We start from the raw sequence: 19,702 nt of genomic DNA on the forward strand, positions 1-19,702 counted from the left end.
CTCAACTGGAGAAAGACATTCTTTCTCCATTGTTGAAACACGGGTACATTTTTTGGTATCTAACTTAAAAAGAAATTGAGGTAAATGTGTTAATAACTGCAGGTTATTTCAAATCACTACAGCTCAGATATCTTTGAACACTCTGAGGGCAGCAGGCTGTATGCACCTAGCGCCTCAGAAGACTTCAGTGATTGCTTAAGAGTAACAAGACTTTAGAGACAAAATATCTGATTTTTCAACAGCTCAGGTAAATTCCCTAAACAAACTGAGATTAAGCAGTCAAATGTGAATTTCCTGCACTATAATATAGTCATAGTAGGTAATATCTCACCATATTGAAAAAGAGATTTATATGCATCAAAGTTGAAAGGTCCAAGGTAGACTATGAGGTGAACGATGCAAACAATACATTTATATTTATGTAAAGAAAATCTAACCCCTATATTTCTAGGTGTTTAAATCTACAAACATCTTCCAAAAGGCCCAAAGGCACACACCTGGTTAATGACAGTGGTTACCTTGGAGGAAGGGAGTGGACTTGCACGGGGTGATCAGGGATTTCAACTTTATTGGCATTGCCTCCAATTTTTTAGTAGTGGAAATGGAAAGAAAATAGACGAGAGAATGTTACTAAGTCACAGAACCCCACATGCCTTATTTAAATATTAGAGATGGAAGGGGTGACTATCTGTTAATTTTATACAAATTAAAATTTTCTTGGGTGTATTTCTTGGTCCTTAAAAGAGGGCAGGCTATAGCTTTCGGTCACCCAGCAACGAGGCATTCTTTCCTAGAGGGAGCTACACAGTCTTCCTGGAGAGAAGAGAAGCCCAATGGCTGACAGCACTAACACCTACCATTAAGTAACATATTCACTAAAAACCACTAACCCACAAATTAGAAAGATTAAGAAAAAACATATTTGTTGGTTATACATGGTGACAATGGGAAGCTTATAATTAGGCAGAATTCTCATGAGAGTTATAACTTTAAAGATATTTCACTATTAAATAAATGAAGTATTTAAGCTTCACTTATTATTAGGTTTTATTACTTCAACATTATTTCTCTACTGGCCTGGCCCATTAGACAAAAACCACGCTGATGCAATGCAACCCGATTGGTGCAGCCCGAGGGCCACCTCCCTGCCCCCAGCAGCTCGGCCTGACCTGATCGCGTGCAGTGCGGATGGGCCCTGGGAGGGCCTCACGCCTCCCGGGCTTCCCTCCGGGAGCTCAGTTCCGCAGGTTCGTTGTCCTCTTCCCTAGGCATCCTTTCCTGGGACGACACTCTCTCTGTTCTCTGCAGAAAGTCTGGGCTTGGAAGGGTCCTCTGGTCCTGGAACTCGTGGCCCATCGGGGGGTTTCTCCTCGCTCCAGGACCACTGGGCCCACTCTCGGGTTTCAGAGATGGGTGCTTGTCGCCCTTACGATCGTACAGAGTCAGTCTCCTCTCGACGACCTCACGAATCAACACTGAAAAGCACACGTACGCAAGTCCCTGCGGTTTTCTGTACTTTAGCAGTTACAATGCTAACAGTATGCAGTGAACAGTATAAGTATGAAACGTTCACCAGACCTCATCCCTTCCCTATACCACAGCCTTTCATATAAAGTCCTGAGCTTACCTTCTGAGTCACTAATGAATTAAATGTTGGTTTCACTCAATACCTATGTTAACAAGATATTTATAAAGTACTGACAAAAGATATTAATTCTGACCAACTTGTAGAAAAACAAAAAAATAATATTGAGGGTAAAAATTTGCACATTAGCTAATATAATTGATATATTAAAAAATTAAGCCCTGGCTAGTGTAGCTCAGTGGATTAAGCGTGGGCCTGTGAACCAAACAACCGTGGTTCAATTCCCAGGCAGGGCACATGCCTGGGTTGCAGGCCAGATCCCAGCATGGGACGCATGAGAGGCAACCTTACATTGATATTTCTCTTCCTCTCTCCTTCCCTCCCCCTCTAAAGATAAATAAATAAAATCTTTTTTAAAAGCTTCACAATTATAAAAAAGAACTAAAACTGTAAAATCAACATCTTCTATTTATTCTTACTACTGAAAAATTTTAGAGATGACTTTTAAATAAAATAACTTACTGTCAAGCACTGTCCTTCCCACAATGCTGTGTTCCACAGTTTTGTCAACTTCTTTCATTAGCCATGGAAGGAATCCTAGCTCAATATCTATGACAAAAAAGTTAGTTTTAATCATTCAAAGTAGTTCTTACGAGTCACTATAGATAGGAAGAATCTGTGCTTTTTCCCTAATGTTTTCGTCAACCTTGTTTTCTTAATGTTAAATAGCCTCCCACAGCATTACTTTGCCACACCCTCTCTCTATGTTCTGGTCCATTCCCTCTCCAGTGCAGTAGAAACAGTATTTTCAAACCTTCGAGGTCGTCCTTGGAGCCCCAGTCTCTGAGCCCGCTGCACAGGTGCATGTGAGGTGGGTCCGGCGCGGGTGGGGACCTGGGAGTGGCAGTGCCTCCACACGCAGTGCCAGTCTGGGCCCGGGCGAGGCCCGGAGCACCTGTCCCACCTGGATCCTGGGGCCTAAGAGCAGCAGACTGGGACTCGGAGGACGCAGGTCAGAGGGCGTCTGAGAAGAAGGCCATCTAGAAACTAGGGGTTTCCACAGCCGTACTTTTGTTCAAACGGAAATGGAAACCTACTCTGCTACTGTGTAAGCCTTTTAAAACCATGGTCCACTACAACACACACATTAATGTTCAAAAGTAGCTTTCTGGGGGGTGGGCATCTACCCTTTTCACCGTTCAGTGGGGCGACGACGTGTGACAGCGTCGTGTACTCCCTGCCATGAATAATTTTAAGCTGGGCATCTGCCAGAAGCTTCCAAACCCACGAGAGGAAGCAAGGCCGCCCGCTTTTGCGAGCAGACGGGCATGAGGGCAGTGAGGCAGCAGCGGGGTCGCGTGGGCCAGACGTCTGGGACTGTGCATGGCCTCGCCCTAGTGGGTGGGAGCAGGGCATTTCCCTTCCAGAGCTTCAGTTCTACCTCTGAAAAATGGGACTCAATCTACCCTGTCCACCCCCACTGGGCTCCTGGGAGGGTCACATGGGATCATGTATGGAAAACGCTCGTAAGGTAGAAAGTATCATATCAGTGTGAACTAGTAATATGTATGCAATCTGACCTCTGCCTATCGGAACTGCGTAATCGGTGAAAAGGCGCATCACTAATGCCTGCCCCCAAACGCCATGAGCCCTCTGAAATAGGACCTGTGTGCACCCCGCTAGAGGCTCGGTACTGCTGGGCAGGGGAGGAGGGTGGCGGCGAGAATACGGACCCTGGCCCTTCATCTGGCTGCAGAGACAGCTCTGAGGGAGGCGGGTTTGGGTTCTGGAAGGGCAGAAACCGGTCTGCTCTGGTCTCTGACACCCAGCACAGCGCTGGGGAAGGTGCAAACACTTGACAATAAGTAAACGACTTCAGTCGCTGCCCCCAGAGGTTTTTGATGAGAACAGAAAATCAGTTGAGAAAAAGTGAATAACAGCTTACACAGAAATATGCTTTATAGTTTACAAAAGTTTCAAATATATTATGACACTTAACTCCAAATAATCCTTTCACAGTAAGAAAATGAAGGCCATCAAGCTATTTCATGACAAAGCTGGGTCCTAAACCCAAAGGTTTGATCTCAAGTCCACACTTCTTTCTACGATCCAATGTTGCTTCTGAGTAAAGACGAACTCACATTCTACAATCAAGGGCTGTCTAACACACTTGTTAACGACAGCACTGACTTCGAACAACTATAACTGGCTTGTTACTTTGCTTCAGAGGTAGGAAGATTCCAATGCAAAATAACAGTGAGCAGGAAATACACTTGAACCGTTAGGTGGTGCTTGGTGTAAGAGTGAATCTCATAACCCCCCCACAAACCTCTTTCGATGGGATCGAAGAAGTAGCCACCATCCCGGAGGCTGCCGAAGACGGAGGGGAGCAGGTCGGACAGGTAGCGCTGGGCGAAGGCTCGGGCGGCGATCTTCTCTGCCGTCTGCTTGTGCTTGTGCACCACCTCCCACTGCTGCTGCTTCCGGCGCTCCTGCCCGGAGAACACCCATCGGTGCCCCTGCGCTGCCCACCCCACCCCGTGTCCTGCCCCACCCCATGTCCCACGCGAGTGCGCGGAAGAGGCGGGACTCAGAGTTCTACCCAGAAAATGGACAGCAAGGTGTCTGCCTATGAAAGGTTCATATTGTCCACCGAGTTGTTGATGAATTTCAACAGCTAGTAAGCACTGAACTCAGAAAAGAGAGGGGGCTTATGGCAAAATTCATCTCCTGATCCATTTTCAAATGAAGCAATTTCAAGATATGCATGTTTGACTGCATGGGTGACATCCAAGGGTTAGGTTATATGTATGTTTATGCAGTCATATCATAAAGTACTGCCAATATGAAAATTATATAGTTGCTTAGACATCTTCAGTAAAGAACTTGGGCCAATGAATTATCTCATTTGTCATGAATTTTTGAAGTCACAAAGTTCCAAAAATTTTAAAACCTTTTCCTGTTGTTGCTTCTTAGAGACCACATCCGCAAAGCCCGTGGGCTGTCTTCTCCATGCCAGTGCAAGTGGGAGCACAGTATGTTTTCTAACTCAGCCCATTGTCCAAGGTTAAGCAAATACAAATCTAGATGATTTATAGTCTTCATTTTTTCCTATTTCCTAATAGCAAATAAACTAAAAAATAAGTATTCGTTGACAGATTTCACTATTATTTCAACAAAGCTAATGTTGTTGGTGTTCATTTTACATTTGTAAAAAGTTTTACATTTGTAAAAAGTTTTGCACTTGCACAACTTTTACCATAAGCCACATGCTCTCTACACAATTAATCATTCATTAATTACGAATTTGGAAGGAAACTGAAAGTCCATTTGATTAGGTATGGAGTGGGATGCCCCAACAAGCAGCCTTTCTGTGGGGTGAGTGGGACTGTCTGTGAGGTCGTCTGAGCTGGCTCAGGCACCCCGGCACACCTGCGCAATGCATTCTTTCAGCGCAAAACTCGGGGCCACACCGCCTGACCCAGAAACGCCCAGAAAGGCTGCCGAGCCTGGTGTTTCCTAACTGGAGGTTGGTGGTGTATTTTAAAAACTGGATTCCAGCCCTGGCCAGGTGACTCAGTTGGTTGGAGCGTCGTCCCATGCACCAACATGTGGTAGGTTCCATCCCTAGCCAGGGCACATGTGAGAGGCAACCGACTCATGTTTCTTTCTCATACCAATAGTTCCTTCTCTCTCTTCCTCCTTCTTTCTTTAAAATCAATAAACATATCCTTGGGCAAGGATTAAAAAAAACTGGATTCCAAAACTTTCTTTATTAAAGGTTCTAAACATCTATAATCTAAAAGAATATCCTGTGAGGCCCCACGTGGCTGTGGTGTTTGCCGAAGGGCGCAGAGGAAAGTCTGGCCACTTTCAGGAGAAAAGGCCCAGAACTCTATGCCGATCCTTTGCTTCTTACCCCCAACCTGTCTCGGGTACACTCACGCTTCCTTTCCACCTTTTCTGCCACAACTGATGGCAAGTGGATATATTTCTTTCACTAGGGCTTTTTAAAAAAATATTTTATTTATTTATTTTTAGAGGGTGGAAGGGAAGGAGAAAGAGTGGGAGAGAAACATCAATGTGTGGTTGCCTCTCATGTGTCCCGACTGGGAATCGAACCAACAACCCTTTGCTTCACAGGCCTGTGCTCAATCCACTGAGCTATACCAGCCAGGGCTCACTAGGGCTATTGATATTTTAGTGCCTTTCAGTTGGGACATAAATACTTTACATTATTCTACTTGGAATTTGGGGGAACTCTATTTAGGTACCTTTATGTATGCTGGAATTTGAAGAATGTAATTCAGTTTGTGAAGGTTCTATGACATATAGAGTGGGAGAAACATGAACAACAAATACCACAGGTGCCTTCTAACATATTTCTAAAGATCTTAGGCTCTGTGACATACCACATGTGGTTCTGAGCACAGTTTGTTACAGAGCCAAAGACTAAGAGAGAAAGATGAAACTCTACTTTTTCCTGCCGGTGCCGTCTCTCTTGCTCTTCGAGTCTTTGAACCTCAGCAAGTTCAACGTTGCGTAACTCTTCATACACATTCTGGTTGGCCCGCAGGTTGGCCAGCTCCTCCTCTTCCATCACTTCCAGAAGAGACTGCTCAATGGTCTTTCCCACCAGAACTTCTAACATCGGCCTAACTTCAAGATCAAAGTCAAAGAGCTTAAATGCACAAAACAAAGCAAATTTCAATTTAAAAAAATTTTAACTGTGGACATGATTACAGATGCCCCCTATTTCCCCCCTCTTTGCCCACATCCACACATCAAATTTTAATCATAAACCAAGTGTTCAATGAAAAACTACCCAGAGCGATAGCAACAGCCCAGAGGGTCTGGGCCAAAGTGCCAAAGAGGCACTTTGCCCAGAGGGTCTCCCGTGTGCCAGACGCTGCACTTGTGCTTTGCTTCCCAACCCTCAGAACAGCCTGCGAGGCCCACAGGAGAGCACCCTGTTCGCAGGCAAAGTGACTGAGTCAAGGTTACAGCAAAGATCTATGCGGTCATCACAATGAACCCTGATACTTGGCCATTGTAAGATCAAACGCTGAAACCCAGGAGAAACATCCTGGTCTCTCTTATTCCCTGCCCTTTTTACCCAATTCTTACTGATTGATAACAGTTGAAAAACAAAGGAAGAAGAGCAACAGATAATATGGTGATTCACCTCTAGGATTTAGAAGCAAATATACTCTTCTATGTGGCTTATGAAGACTTATTTTCCAAATTTCAATGGCAGTTCGTTCAAGTCCCTTCGGGTCTTAAACCTCATTTAAACCATTACGTTACACACATAAGCAGTGCTTTCTCTTCTTACATTTCCTAAACCGGCCAATCAATGCCTCCCACACTGGTATGAAAATGTAATGATTTTTAAAACTTCTTAACATAGGCTGTCTTCATAAGGTTATGAAGATGATCCATAATCTATAAGCAACTAATAGTACAATCTTTTATACCAGAAATATTATTTTTCCTTATCTGGTACAACCTACTTATAGTCTATTTAAGCAAGTATGCAGACACATAAAAATTTAAAAAAATTGCTAATGATTTTTATTTCTGATCAGCAAAGAGAGGCAATCAGAACATGGGTACCTTGTGTAACTTTAACATCTTACCTTAAGGATAATGAAAACTTAGTGTAATCAGAGAAAATAGCCTGTTAAATTTTGGCCTTCTATCTACAGAATTATAATAAGTGCAACGGTTGTAAACCTACTTGACACTACAATAAACAGAAGCAAACTTTAAAAAAAATCCAGCAACTACAATCTTTCTGACTGTGTAGTGGTCTGTACTCCTATTAAGCTTTTACCTAAACCTAGCTTTACCTATTTATGATGAAGACAGAGGGAAGTGCAGATAATGAACCATACCTCTCCTTCTAGTATTTCAGTGGCCACATCTCTGCCAGTTTTGGCGGGAATAAAAAGTGGTGTTGGTGGTCTGTCCAGAAATGCATCTGTTTGGCATTCCACATCAACTTCTATGGCGCGGTCGGCAATTTCTTCAAGGTATAATTCTAAGAGAATACCACATACAGTGAGTTTGAAATTCCGGTCTCTTTCAAGCATGTACCTGTATCTGAAACTTTAGCTCCTTCAAAACAGAATTAAATGGATCAGAGAATAGGTCTTAGAAAGCCCTTGGAGGCGGGGATTTCGATGCATGTGCTATACCGAGCACCGTGTATGTTTGGAAGACCACAGAGCTGGTCAGACTAGACTATTTACCGAATGTTGAGAAAGCGCTGAGCTCTGCATTTGGAAATAAACTAAAACCTTAGATGTACGTGTAGGTAAAATGTAAAGTATAATAGGGGATGGAAAGTTAATAATCGATCTATATAACTGAGTCCTAAGATAGTAAACATATAAAGATTTGAAAATTCCTGGATATTTAAACAAATTCTGCTCCACATTTCTACATTAATTGATTTTTCCTCTAGCGTGTAGATTATAAATGTATACATAAAAACAAATTTCACCTTAGGAAAAATTTATACGAGGCAAGGGCTGTGTGGTCTCATGCAAAGAACAGGGGAACTGGAGTCAGGTGTTAGACCCAGGGCCTAACCAAAATACAGCTTCTTTGGGCCTCAGTTTCTTTGTCTGTAAAAGGGACCATAACTATCTGTCACACGGAGTCTTAATAATAAAGGAGATACATGAGTAAAGGACCTGGTACAGTCTCTGAGATGTAGAAAATACTCAACCAAAGGCAGCTACTATTGTAGCACTTAACATTCTGATGCTGTAAACCAACATTAAAATTTATCTCTACAGAATTACAACTATATTGGTTAATTGCAGACATACTCATTCTAGACTTGGTGAGGGAGAACTGTGGAGTGGTTTTCTTTTACCACACTTTTTTCCTTACTGCCCAGAAAACACCCTGATGAATTCACTCACCCCCTTGGCCAGCTGCAAGGAGCTCCATGGAAAACACCAAGTGTTGTCCGATTATCAAGATTCTGTCAACGACACAATCCAGCCCCACAGACCATACAGGTGACAAGTAGGAAAAGCCCGCACCAGCCTAGGAGAGCCTGTACGGGCCTGGGGAGTGCGTGAGGGGAAGGGGAGCAAAGCAAGAGAACAGAGGAGGCCGTGGTGAGGGACGGGGAGAGCTTGGACCTGAAAGGGGTGAGTCCTCTCCAGAGGCAAATAAAATGTCAAAACTGAACTGCACTGCTCTCCTCTCCTGCAAGTACAGCAGTGGTTCATAGGTTCATGTTATGCTATAAAAACAAAGTGAGAAATAATCCCAGTTTGAAAATAAATATGTAGAAGGAGCTAAGAGAAAATCTGGTCATAAAATTCTTTAAGATAACCACCCATTTTGCATTGCCATGTGTACCCAATAATAATACATAGTCTGAATTCTTCTAATGAATTAACTTCTATCAAGTGATTGGGAGAGTACTGGATAACATAACAGATACACAATGAACATCAGGGCCAAATGGAAAGAACCGACCTAGAAAATGAGCAAACCAAGAAGCCAGATGCCAGTGGCGTGTTCACAGACCTGTCTGCACGTCCACATGCTTCCTGCCCTCCACGGGTTCCGGCGTCCATGGCCTGAGCTGTTCTTGGGCTCGTTTTTTTGCAAGAGCCCTCCTCTGAGTCCGACGATGTTTCTGAATATCTACATCACTGATCTGCCCACGCTAAGAGTGACAGAAAAGGCACCTAAAGTTTAGAAAATATTTCTCAAAGCACATAGAGCCACCATTGCAAAAGCGATTCTGGGCTAGCATAAAAGCACCTGTCATTCATGGCTTCCTGATCATCAGGTGGAAATTTTAGTAGAACTGTGTCAGATAATCAGAAAGGTTCCTGACTGCACATAAACGTAGCTTCAAAGTACCATTGTCACGTGGCATCAATGGGTGCAGAATCTTATGCACTGCATTGTTTTTCCTCATTCAAGTATTTTTTTTTACCATGATTTCCTCTCATGCCTAGTAACCTAGCATACTGATACACTCATTCAGGTATAATAAATTTTAATAGTTCAGAAATTTAAAAAGCACTAAGCTGATGTTCGTTTTTCAATTACAGTTGGCATTCAAAATTATTTTGACTAGTTCTGAGGCGTACATCATGGCGGTTAGACAATTACATAATTTACGCAGTGGCCCCCCCCCCAAAGTGTAGTGCCACCTGGCACCGTGCAGATTTGTTACAATATTACTCACTCTTTCCCCTCAGTCCAAGCACACAAAACAGTAACTACAGGACAGTCACCGTTATTCCTGGTAGTCCCACACTACTTGGAGGTCCCTGATTTCGTATTTGCATCTCATTTTGAAACCATCCTCTAGTCAAGTCTGTCTTATCCCAAAGCAAATACAAAAGCACTGGGAAAATATGAAAGTGCTTTTCATGAAAAAACTTTTTAGTATTTGTAATTAGAATTCTAAGGAGTTTTACCTGAAATGACAATGTAAGTAACATTAAAGTTTTTTTGTCAAAACCTATAATCACACATCCTTAACACACTGGCTACTGCCATTTAAATGCATAGTTGTCCTGAACCTGTGAGGACCCCACGTGTTTCACAGTGTTTCTCTGATGTAATGTAGCTGCATGAACTCCCCACATTGCATCACGCAGTGGAGAGCAGAGCATGGGTTCTGGAGCGCACACGTCCACGCTTCAGCTCTCTACGCACCAGGGCTGGCCACGCTCGGACTAGTGACTTAGGTTTTCAGGGAGTCAGTTTTCTCCCCGGCACCATGGGCATACTGACACCATCTACCGATGGTCCTGGTTGCACAGAACCCATGAAATGGTGACGTGACGGGCCTGACACGACACCTGACACAGAGCAGTCCTCCCCCGCAGTTACCATGTTCTCTTGTTATAAAATGACATTGCCCCTTCCCCATCACCTACAATTCCATTTTCCTAGTTACTGATACTATTTTGGGATCACTTATTGAAAGCTTTCTGGGGTACATATTCTACACTATTACATCATGCTTGTTTTTTCCCTTTTCTTAAAGGAACAGAATTAAAGGCATGTGCTACAACATTCTGGTCGACGATGGACTGCATACACCATGGAGGTCCCACACGATTATAAAGTTGCTGAAAAATTCGTATTGCCCAGTGACACGGTGGCCATTGCAACACTGTAGCACATTGCCGTGGTCAGTGGTGGCGCGGGCGTGGACGAGCCCACTGTGCCGCCAGCTGTGTAAAATGGCTATGGTTCTGGTGTATGTACTGACCACGCTATACTTTTTATCAGTATGTTAGTGTGCACTCTTTCTTATAAAAACAGGGTTTGCCTCGCAACAGTCTGCTGCGGTAGGCCAGCATCAATCAGCCCACACGCCTCGTGTTTACCGCATCTCTTGATGACATCATTTTCTCTCGTGCTTGGTTTAGTTTCATGTTGTTTTCTAGAGCAACATGCTGTACAGGCTTCGAGCCCAGAAGCAACAGGCCGGACTGCCTGAGCCAGGTGTGCCGGCTGCACCGTCCGATTCATGTGAGTGCGCTCTGCGACATTCACACAACAACAGACTCACCTAAGGACACTTTGCTCAGAACGCATCCCTGTTGTTAAGCAGGGTGTGACTGTGTAAACCTAAGCTCTTCAGAGACCTGGGGTAAAATAAATGCAACGCGTTCTTTTTCAAAACACAATGCCCAATTCAGCTGTCACAGGGTCTAGTTAAAATATTTTTCAAAAAGTTTCATTTCAAAACAATTCACAGCAGGTTGCAAAAGTAGAGCCCTGTGTACCCTTCACCCAGCTTTTTCCAATGGTAGCTTTTCCCCAAGTATACTGTATTTTGCTGTGTATGATGAACACTTTTTTTGCCTACATTTTTGAGGGGAAAATAGGATGTGCATTATACATGGGTAGTACTAATTGCATATCTATACAAGTGTTTTTTAAAAGATTTTATTTATTTATTTTTAGAGAGAAGGGAAGGGAAGGAGAAAGAGAGGGAGAGAAACATCAATGTGTGGTTGCCTCTCACGTGCCCCCTACTGGGGATCTGGCCTGCAACCCCGGCATGTGCCCTGACTGGGAATCAAACTGGAGACCCTTTGGTTCCCAGCCCATGCTCAATCCACTCAGCTACACCAGCCAGGGCTATACAAGTGTTTTTAATTTTTATTTATGCTTTTGTGTTAAAAATGTACCTCTGGAAACCAGTAATGATATCCATATGCAAAATAATAATACCCTGAAATATGGTAATTGTTTTTGTTTCTAAACATTAATAAACATTAAGAAATCAAAATGAAAGATTCTTTCTCTGAAAGTTCAGGCCCAAGACATGAGTGCGCAGTATACACAGGAAGGCATCATACATGCCAAAGTACGGTATTTTAGGTACTTGTAGCCAAACATCAAAATCAGGAAATTAAAGCAAGTAGAATACGGACAGGTCTTACTCAGTTTCCCCGTTTCTACACGCACTGAGTCGTGTTTGTGGGTACAGTTCCGTGCGATTTTACCCCCAATGCAGATCTGTGCAGCCGCCCCCAGTCTGGGTTTCATTCCCACAAAGCGCTCCTCTGGGGAGTCCTTCACATTTCTCCCAAGTCCCACCTTCACCTCCGTCTCCTGGCAACCACTGGTCTGCTCTCCATCTCTACAGCTGGTCTTTTCCAGAATCTTACACACACGGAATCAGACCGTATGCCATCTTTGAAGACTGGCTCTTTTCACTAAGCCAAATGCTGTTGAGACCCATGGAGACTGTTACATGTTATCAACAGCTCACTCCTTTTTGTTACTGGGTAGAACTTGATCATATGGATGTACCAGGTTTGCGTAACCATTTTCCTATGAAAGACACTGGACTGTGTTTTCCGTTTTTGGCTGGCATGAATAAAGCTTCTACGAATGTCCATTCATGCTCAGGTTTGTAGGTGAGTACAACTTCTCATTTCTCTGGAATGAACGTCTAAGAGTGCAATTGTCGAGTCGAATTGTAAGTACTTGTTAGTTTTCAGAAGCAGCCACTGAGCAGTTTTCCGGAGTGAATGTGCTGTTTTACATTTCCATAAGCAAGGAGGAGAGTTCCACATCCTCACTGACACTTATTACCACTACTTTAAACATTTTAGCTTTTCTAACAAGTGTACAGTTATGGTGCAACAGGTGCATAGTTGTGTTTTGTTTTTTATTTTGTAAAAGGGAAAGGAACTATTTAAAAGCCACACAGGTTTAGCTGTGGTTTTGATTTTGTATTTCCCTAATGACAAGCGATGTTGATATTTTTTAATGTACTTATTTGCCACGTAAATCTCTTCTTTAGTAAAATACCTGCTGTCTTTTGACCACTTTCTTTTTTTTACACTAAGGTGGTTATACTTGTCGATATTATCAAAGAGGGTAGGAAGTATTTTTTAATCAATTCATTGGGGCGGCACCTGTCAGTAGTCATGTAGGCTTCATGTGTACACTTCTGTGATACGTGACGTGTGTTGCACTGTGTGCCCGCCACCCAAAGTCAGATGATTTGACTTTGACTCTTTTAAACTGGGTTTTCTTTTCACCTTTGAATTTTGAGAGTTCTTCATGCACTCCGAATACAAGCCCCTTGTTAGACATGCAGTCTGCAAATATCCTCTTCTGGTTTGTAGCCCTTCACCCTCTCACAAGGATTTGCACATCACGAAGTTTGGAATTTTGATAAAGTGTAATTTATCATGTTTTTGTTCCCTGTGCTTTGGGGGATGTGTCGAAGAACTCGCTGCTTAGCCCTAGATGTCAAAGGTTTTCCCTGAGAGTTTATAGTTTCACATTTAAGTCCATGATCCATTTGGGTTAATTTCTGTCTATGGTGTAAGGTGGTTTCCCTTTTTTTTTTTTTTGGTCTCCAGTTGTCCCAACACCGTTTGTTGAAAAGGCCTTCTTCACTCCATTGAACTTCTTTTGTCCCTTTGCCAAAAATCAGTCAGGTGGATCAGTGTTGAGTTCTCTGCTCTGTTCCAATGGTCCATGTATCTATTCCTCCACCAATACAGCCTTTTTTGATACAATTACTATCGTATTTGGTAAGTCTTAACATAGGGTAGAGTAATTCTTCCCATTTTTTTACTAAAATGGTATAACTATTTTAGTTCCTTTGCCTTTCTATACAAATTTTAGAGTAAGCTTGTCTTTTTACAAAAAGATTGTATTTCTTTATCTTTAGAGAGAGGGGAGAGGAGGGAGAAAGAGGAGAGAAACACCAACAAATGAAAGGAACATTGATCGGTTACTCTTACATGTGCCCCAACTGGGCACAGGGCCCACGACCCAGGCACATGCCCTGACCAGGAATTGAACCCCCGACCTTTCACTTTGTGAGACGATGCTCAACCAACCGAGCCATCCGGTCAGGGCAAACATAAATCTTGCTGGAATTTTGACAGAAGCTGTGTTATACTGATAGACCAGCTTGAGGAGAACTAACATCTTCACGATGGTGAGGCGTTCAATCCCTGCACACAGTATACATCCTTCCATTTCTTCAGGTTGTTTTTAATTTCCTTCATCAGCGTTTTGTGGTTTTTATCTTACAGGTCCTGTGCATGTTTCGATTTATACCTAGGTGTTCCAGGTTTTTGAAGGGGCTCTGAATGATATTGTGTCTCAAGGTGTGTTTTCTACACGCTCCTTTCTGGTGTACAGAAACATGACTGTATACCAATATGACTGTATACTGTGTGCCGACCTTGTATCCTGTGATGGTGTTCAACCCAACCATCAGTGTTTGGTCTTTCTGGAGAGTCAATGGGATTGTTCTATACAGACGGTCATGTCACCTGCAGGGAGGGGCGGTTTTACTTCTTTCTTTCTGATCTGGATCTAGCTCTGGCTAGAACTTAGCACCACGCTGACTAAGAGCGGTGAGAGTGGACATCCTTGCCTTTTCCCAGTCTGAGAAGGAAAGCCTTCATTTTTTCCACCATCATTTATGGTGCTGGCTGTATGTATTTTATGGAAGCTCTTCATCAAATTGAGGAAATTCCCCTCGACTCTCAATTGTTGTGTTTATCATGAATGAGTGTTGAACTGTTAAATACTTGTTATGCACCAATGACCGTGATCATGGGATTTTTCTTTTTAACCTGTTGATACAGTGGACCACACTGATTCACACATGCCAGAACACCTCTGCATTCCTGGAGTAAATCTCGCTTGGTCATGGGATGTAGCTCTTTAAATACCGCTGGACTCTATTTGCTACCACTTCGTGGAGGACTTTGTATGTGCACCCCCGGGCAGCTGCCAGCCTCCAGTCTTGTTATCGGTATCACTGGCTTCGGTATCAGGGCAATGCTGGCCTCCCAGAATAAGTGGGCAGGTATCCCCTCCTCTTTCGTTTTCTGGAAGGGACTGTGCAGAATTGGTGTAAATTCTTTCTTCACTGGTTTGGTAAATCCTCCAGTGAAACTATCTGGGCCTGGAGATTTCTTTGGGGGAAGCTTTTAAATCAGAAATTCAATTTAATAGTTATAGGACTATTCATTTTTCTAGTAATCCATTTAAAAAATTTTATAAATGTTTAGTGTGCAACAGACCAGAAATTAAAAGAAACAAACAAACAAACTGGTCCTTCACCCCGCGGAGTGAAAAGCTCTATTCAAGCTCTACTCACGGGCAGCTCCTGGTAGGCGGCGTAGGTGTTGCCCCGGATCACCCTCCTGTCGTACATGATGTTGGCGTACGGCGTGGGCTCTTCAGCTCTGTCAAAGGGCAAATTCCACATGACTGCTGGTCTCTGCGGAGTCAACTCATTTTGATAAGACTTAGAATGAGATGAAAATATTTTAAGGAAATAGATTTTTGTTTTAGCATAGACCAAAATGTAAGGAGAGAAATGGCTGCCACTTACAGAATGCTTATTCTGTGCCAGGCCCTTCCCATACGTTATTGTATTTATTGCTTGCAATAAGCTGCAAGTTGGGAAATGTAATTCTCATTTGACGAAGGAGGAAGTAAACTCAGAAAGGAATCTGCTAGTCAGGGGCACAGCTGGACTGAGGCTGTCAGACGTGAGGCTACTTAACCTTAAAAACCGAAAAGGAGCTGCCCTAAAGAACTGATGGAAGTATGATTCAGGGACTGAAAAGTTACATTAATAGTATCAGGCTTACTGAAATAAAACAAGTTAAATTTCTCATTGTTCTTAAACTTCAGAGATCTTTCATAATTACATTATTTTAAATATTAAAGCTCTAATTGGGGGGCATAATGATCAATAGTGAAAAATACAGTTGATATTTGTATTCAAAGTTCTTTAAATGATATTCTACATATGGTGACAAAACCAAATGTCCATCTATACCAATAATAATGTTCTATCAGAAGTGATTTGGGGAGGGGTAGGAGGTTGTTTCCTTATCACATGTTGAAGCTGTGATCAGATAGCCTGACTTCAAATCACCTAAAACCCAGGCAGGCTGTGGTGCTCATCTCATGTGGCAGCATTCGGACCAGCCGGTCCCTCCCTCAAGGGAGTGCTCTCCTTTCTCAGCCTCTGTGATACACTGTGTTCTTCTAACTGTTGTTCTGCACTGGCCCTGCTTGTGTGTTCTCAGCCTGCGTCTGATGGCCCCAGCCTGTATTGGAGGACTTCCTCAAGGCCCAGGCTTCTCTTGCCCTCCGCTGCCCTCATCCATTCTCAAGGCTTTGCTCATGATCTGTGCTCCTAAAACTCCCAACTTTATGTTTAGCTCGGAACTCTCCAACTGATACGTCTCATGACATCTTACTAAGGCGTCTCAAAGGCAACCTTAAGCTGAACATTCTCCCACTCCAAGCTGTTACTCCCTTAATGTCTCTCATTTCATTAAATGGTCCCACTGACCAAGCACTTGGCTTAATTTAGAAGCCTGGGGGACATCAGAATGCTTTCCGTTCCCCCACTCCCTACACCCAGCAAGTCCTGTGAATCCTACTCTGACTCTCACATCTACCCAGTGCTCACTGCCCCCACTATCTTTTAACTAGACTATTGCAAAAGTCTCTTATCTGTCTGGAACAAAATTTCTCCCTCAATCTGCTCTATGTGTTGTAGCCAGTGATCTGTTAGAATGGAAAAATCCAAACATTGCTCTTACATGATCAAAGCCTCTCAGTGTCAACTAAGTAATAATGAGGAAAAATTCTGGTTTAGTTTTTATACTACCAAAAGCCAAAAAGTAAAAGAAATCCATAACACCTATTGCTGGTGAAGATGTGGGGAAAAGGGTATGTTCAAATATTCCTGGAAAGTATATATTGTTCCATTTGCTTATATTAAAAATATACATGATCTAGCGACTCTACCCTGGGAATCTGGCCTATAAAAATAAAGAGGTTAGCACATAAAGTTGTTTATTTAAACCTCCTTCTTTGTGGCAAAAACTTGAAGCAAACTGAATATCAATCAAGAGTAGGAAATTATTAACAAGGGGCTATGATGCTAGTAAAAATAATGGGAGGGATTTCCACAAAAAATTAAGTGGAAAGGAAGGTGCTGAGAATTGTGTACAATACGTTACCGTCGCTATGAAGTGGACAAAGCCCTTATATGTGTGTATGTGCATGTGTATATTCATACACTTGTACTTAAACTGGGAAAGTGGAGAAAAGTACAGAAGCATCATGCAAAGCCACTGACATGATTTACCTTGAGGGCAGGGGAGGAAGCGCAGGTGTACAAGGGGAAGTGACGGCGTGCTAAGAACTCACCCTAGCATGAATCGTAGGCAATCCAAAATGACACGCGTATTTCTATAGAATTAACTATGACTGTGTAGGCATATATAACATTAGGGGAAAAAAAGAAATTAGAGCTTGTAAAAAAGGGGAAAAGGCCAACTGTAGATTAGTATGTGTGGTCTGATTCTACTTCAGGACCTTCTGTCTAAATACACATATGCTCATACACATCTGTGTACAAGCAAGGAGGTGTAGAACAATGCAAGATTGTTAAATTTGATTACAACAGGGAAGTGGGAGTAGAGGTGGGCAGAAGATAATTAACATTGCATCTTACTTTGTAGTTTTCATTTGTTCCAAGAAGCATATATTGCTTTTGTAAACTGAAAATCACCAATAAGGATAATTTTAAACTAAAAAACAAATACCCACACTTATACCACACTCCTTCCAATGGCTTGCATCAACGGGTTAGTTCAACATAAGGAAGGTCCTGCAACTTATTGACTAACTCTCTATACTAAAAAAAAAGATTCCTAATGAACCACCACTGATTCTTATTTTATCTGTTGCTCAGATTTAATGGTAATGATTTATAAGTAAATACTTAAGGGCACTAGAAAGTGTTTTTGAAAATGCTACTTTCTGAAATTGAACCCTTATAAATAATCCCCCTCTAAGTTTAAATGTTTGATTTTGGGTTTCTTAAAAGTGATAGGCATTTCTTATTAAAAATGTCTGTCAGAATAAAGTAATTATGAATTTAGGGTCAATTTTTGAAATAAGCCTCCAGAGTTACATTCCTGACATTCAAACATTAATTCAGAAATTTGCACCAAGTGCTTCCTAAGTCTAGGCATGGTCCTAGTTGGACAAATCAGAAAGTTCCTGCTTCCATGGAGCCTTCATTCTTAGGGAGTTCTGCCGAGTCCAAAATCTGAAGTTTATGGAAAGAACTTCAAGAAAACCGTAACGATGATGGTCCTTTCTGAGCATCAATATTTGCAAATGCTCATTAACGAAAAAACACAATTTGGGGTCCAGCCCCCAAAGAGGGGGATTGCCTGATTCTTAACCAAAGCCTGGCGCACCTCCCTCTTTGGACATGTGATTATCCTGCGTGACACTTTTTTTGTACCTGTTTCCTTATTTGCATAAGGGAGTTATAAAACCAAATTCACAGCCCGCTGACTCAATAAGAAAAGGTATGTAAATGCCCCTAGTAAGGTGCTTGACACAGCTGGCCAACAATAAACATTAGTTGACTCACATTTAGTGAAGTTAAGTCAGCAATTCATTATCCCTAAACGTTAACTACAGGAGGCCACCCCGGGCCCCTTCTGCCTTCATTCCTTCATACCACAAGAAAGTTCTTTAGGGGAGAAATTTTATTTCGGCAGCGTGTAGAGAAGAGAAAGCAGCCTCGGCAGGTTTCACGAGGGGGCCAGGATGGGGGACAGGATGGAGACACACAGGGGCTGGTGGCTCACTCACGGCTGCACCAGGCTGTCCCGGTAACGGCGGCGCTGGCAGGGCAGGACCCGGGGCCGGCTGGTGTAGGTGTAGGTGTAGGTGCTCATGGTCTGAGAAGCGCGGCCAGTCAACGTGGAGACCACGTCTGCGGTCGAAGCACTTCGCTTTCGATAGAACTTGGCTTCGACGCTGGTAGGCGCTAAGGCGTCGTGGCAGCCGGAGAGGTTTCCTTTGTGCCAAGGGCAGAGATTCCGGGGCGCGAGGATCGGCAGCAAGAGAGGAAGCCGGCGTGACGGGAAGTTGCCAGATTTAGAAGTGGGAGCTACCCCGGGCTCGCTCTAGGGAGTACACAGCCTGTCCGCGGTGCAGCCACGGGTTGCGCAGCAACCCCGAGTTCCGCCTGGGGGCGGGACCTCCAGACAGATCGGTGGGGCCGGTTTCGTAAAAAGGCCCCGGGGCATGCGCATTTCCGACCCTTGCCCCGCCCTCCCGCCCCTCCTCCTCCTCCTCCTAGAAGCGCTTGCGCGTTCGCAGTTCTCTGACCACGAAGGGGACTTGGCACCCCCTGCAGTGTTTTTGAGGAGCAAGGCGGCAATCCCTAGTTACACTTTGGAACCTGGCTTTCGGGGCTGGTGCTGGCGCCATTCCCCAAGGTGCACTTGCTCCCACTCCTTAGGGGGGTCTCCCCGTTTGTTTTCCCCGCTGCCTTGATGCTGCGTCGCTGCCCCAGGCGGCTCATGTAGGATCGATCGCTCACGTGTGGCACCCGGGCTCCCAGCTTTGTTACGTGCCGGGCCCCTTCAGGGGCTTCCCTGCTGTTTCCCAGCACGGTCACCTCTCCCGACCCAGGGCGAGCTGCCGCCGCGCTCCGCAGCCTGGCCTGCACATCCCTCCTTTCTTTTCTGCTTACTGCTCTGTTGCCGTCCCTGGAGCGACACGGGCCGCCCC

At 43.6% G+C, this 19,702-nt stretch overlaps 1 protein-coding gene across 1 annotated transcript; it reads right to left on the reverse strand.

The window, feature by feature from the left end:
- Positions 1–901: 901 nt before the first annotated feature.
- On the reverse strand, positions 902–19,493 carry RSPH3 (radial spoke head 3). The gene is made up of 9 exons (XM_037047906.1): positions 19,371–19,493; positions 18,776–19,092; positions 15,234–15,321; positions 9,140–9,281; positions 7,483–7,628; positions 6,063–6,266; positions 3,915–4,077; positions 2,108–2,194; positions 902–1,475 (listed from the first exon to the last, which is right to left on the reverse strand). The coding sequence occupies exons 1-9, from the start codon at positions 19,491–19,493 to the stop codon at positions 1,207–1,209; spliced, it is 1,539 nt and encodes a 512-aa protein (XP_036903801.1). The 3' UTR covers positions 902–1,206.
- Positions 19,494–19,702: the final 209 nt, after the last annotated feature.

The sequence above is a fragment of the Sturnira hondurensis genome, unplaced genomic scaffold (genome assembly GCF_014824575.4).
Source record: "Sturnira hondurensis isolate 20B ecotype Veracruz unplaced genomic scaffold, ASM1482457v3 Scaffold0000167, whole genome shotgun sequence".
Lineage (NCBI taxonomy): Eukaryota > Metazoa > Chordata > Mammalia > Chiroptera > Phyllostomidae > Sturnira > Sturnira hondurensis.

What these genes read in the sequence shown, in the direction of transcription:
- RSPH3 (XM_037047906.1), bottom strand. Translation starts at nt 19,493, where the DNA reads ATGAGCCGCCTGGGGCAGCGACGCAGCATCAAGGCAGCGGGGAAAACA. An exon ending in CGGGACAGCCTGGTGCAGCC is followed by an intron (nt 15,322 to 18,775) that starts GTGAGTGAGCCA and finishes GCCCTTTGACAG; the next exon opens with AGCTGAAGAGCCCACGCCGT. An exon ending in CCGCCTACCAGGAGCTGCCC is followed by an intron (nt 9,282 to 15,233) that starts GTGAGTAGAGCT and finishes TGTCACTCTTAG; the next exon opens with CGTGGGCAGATCAGTGATGT.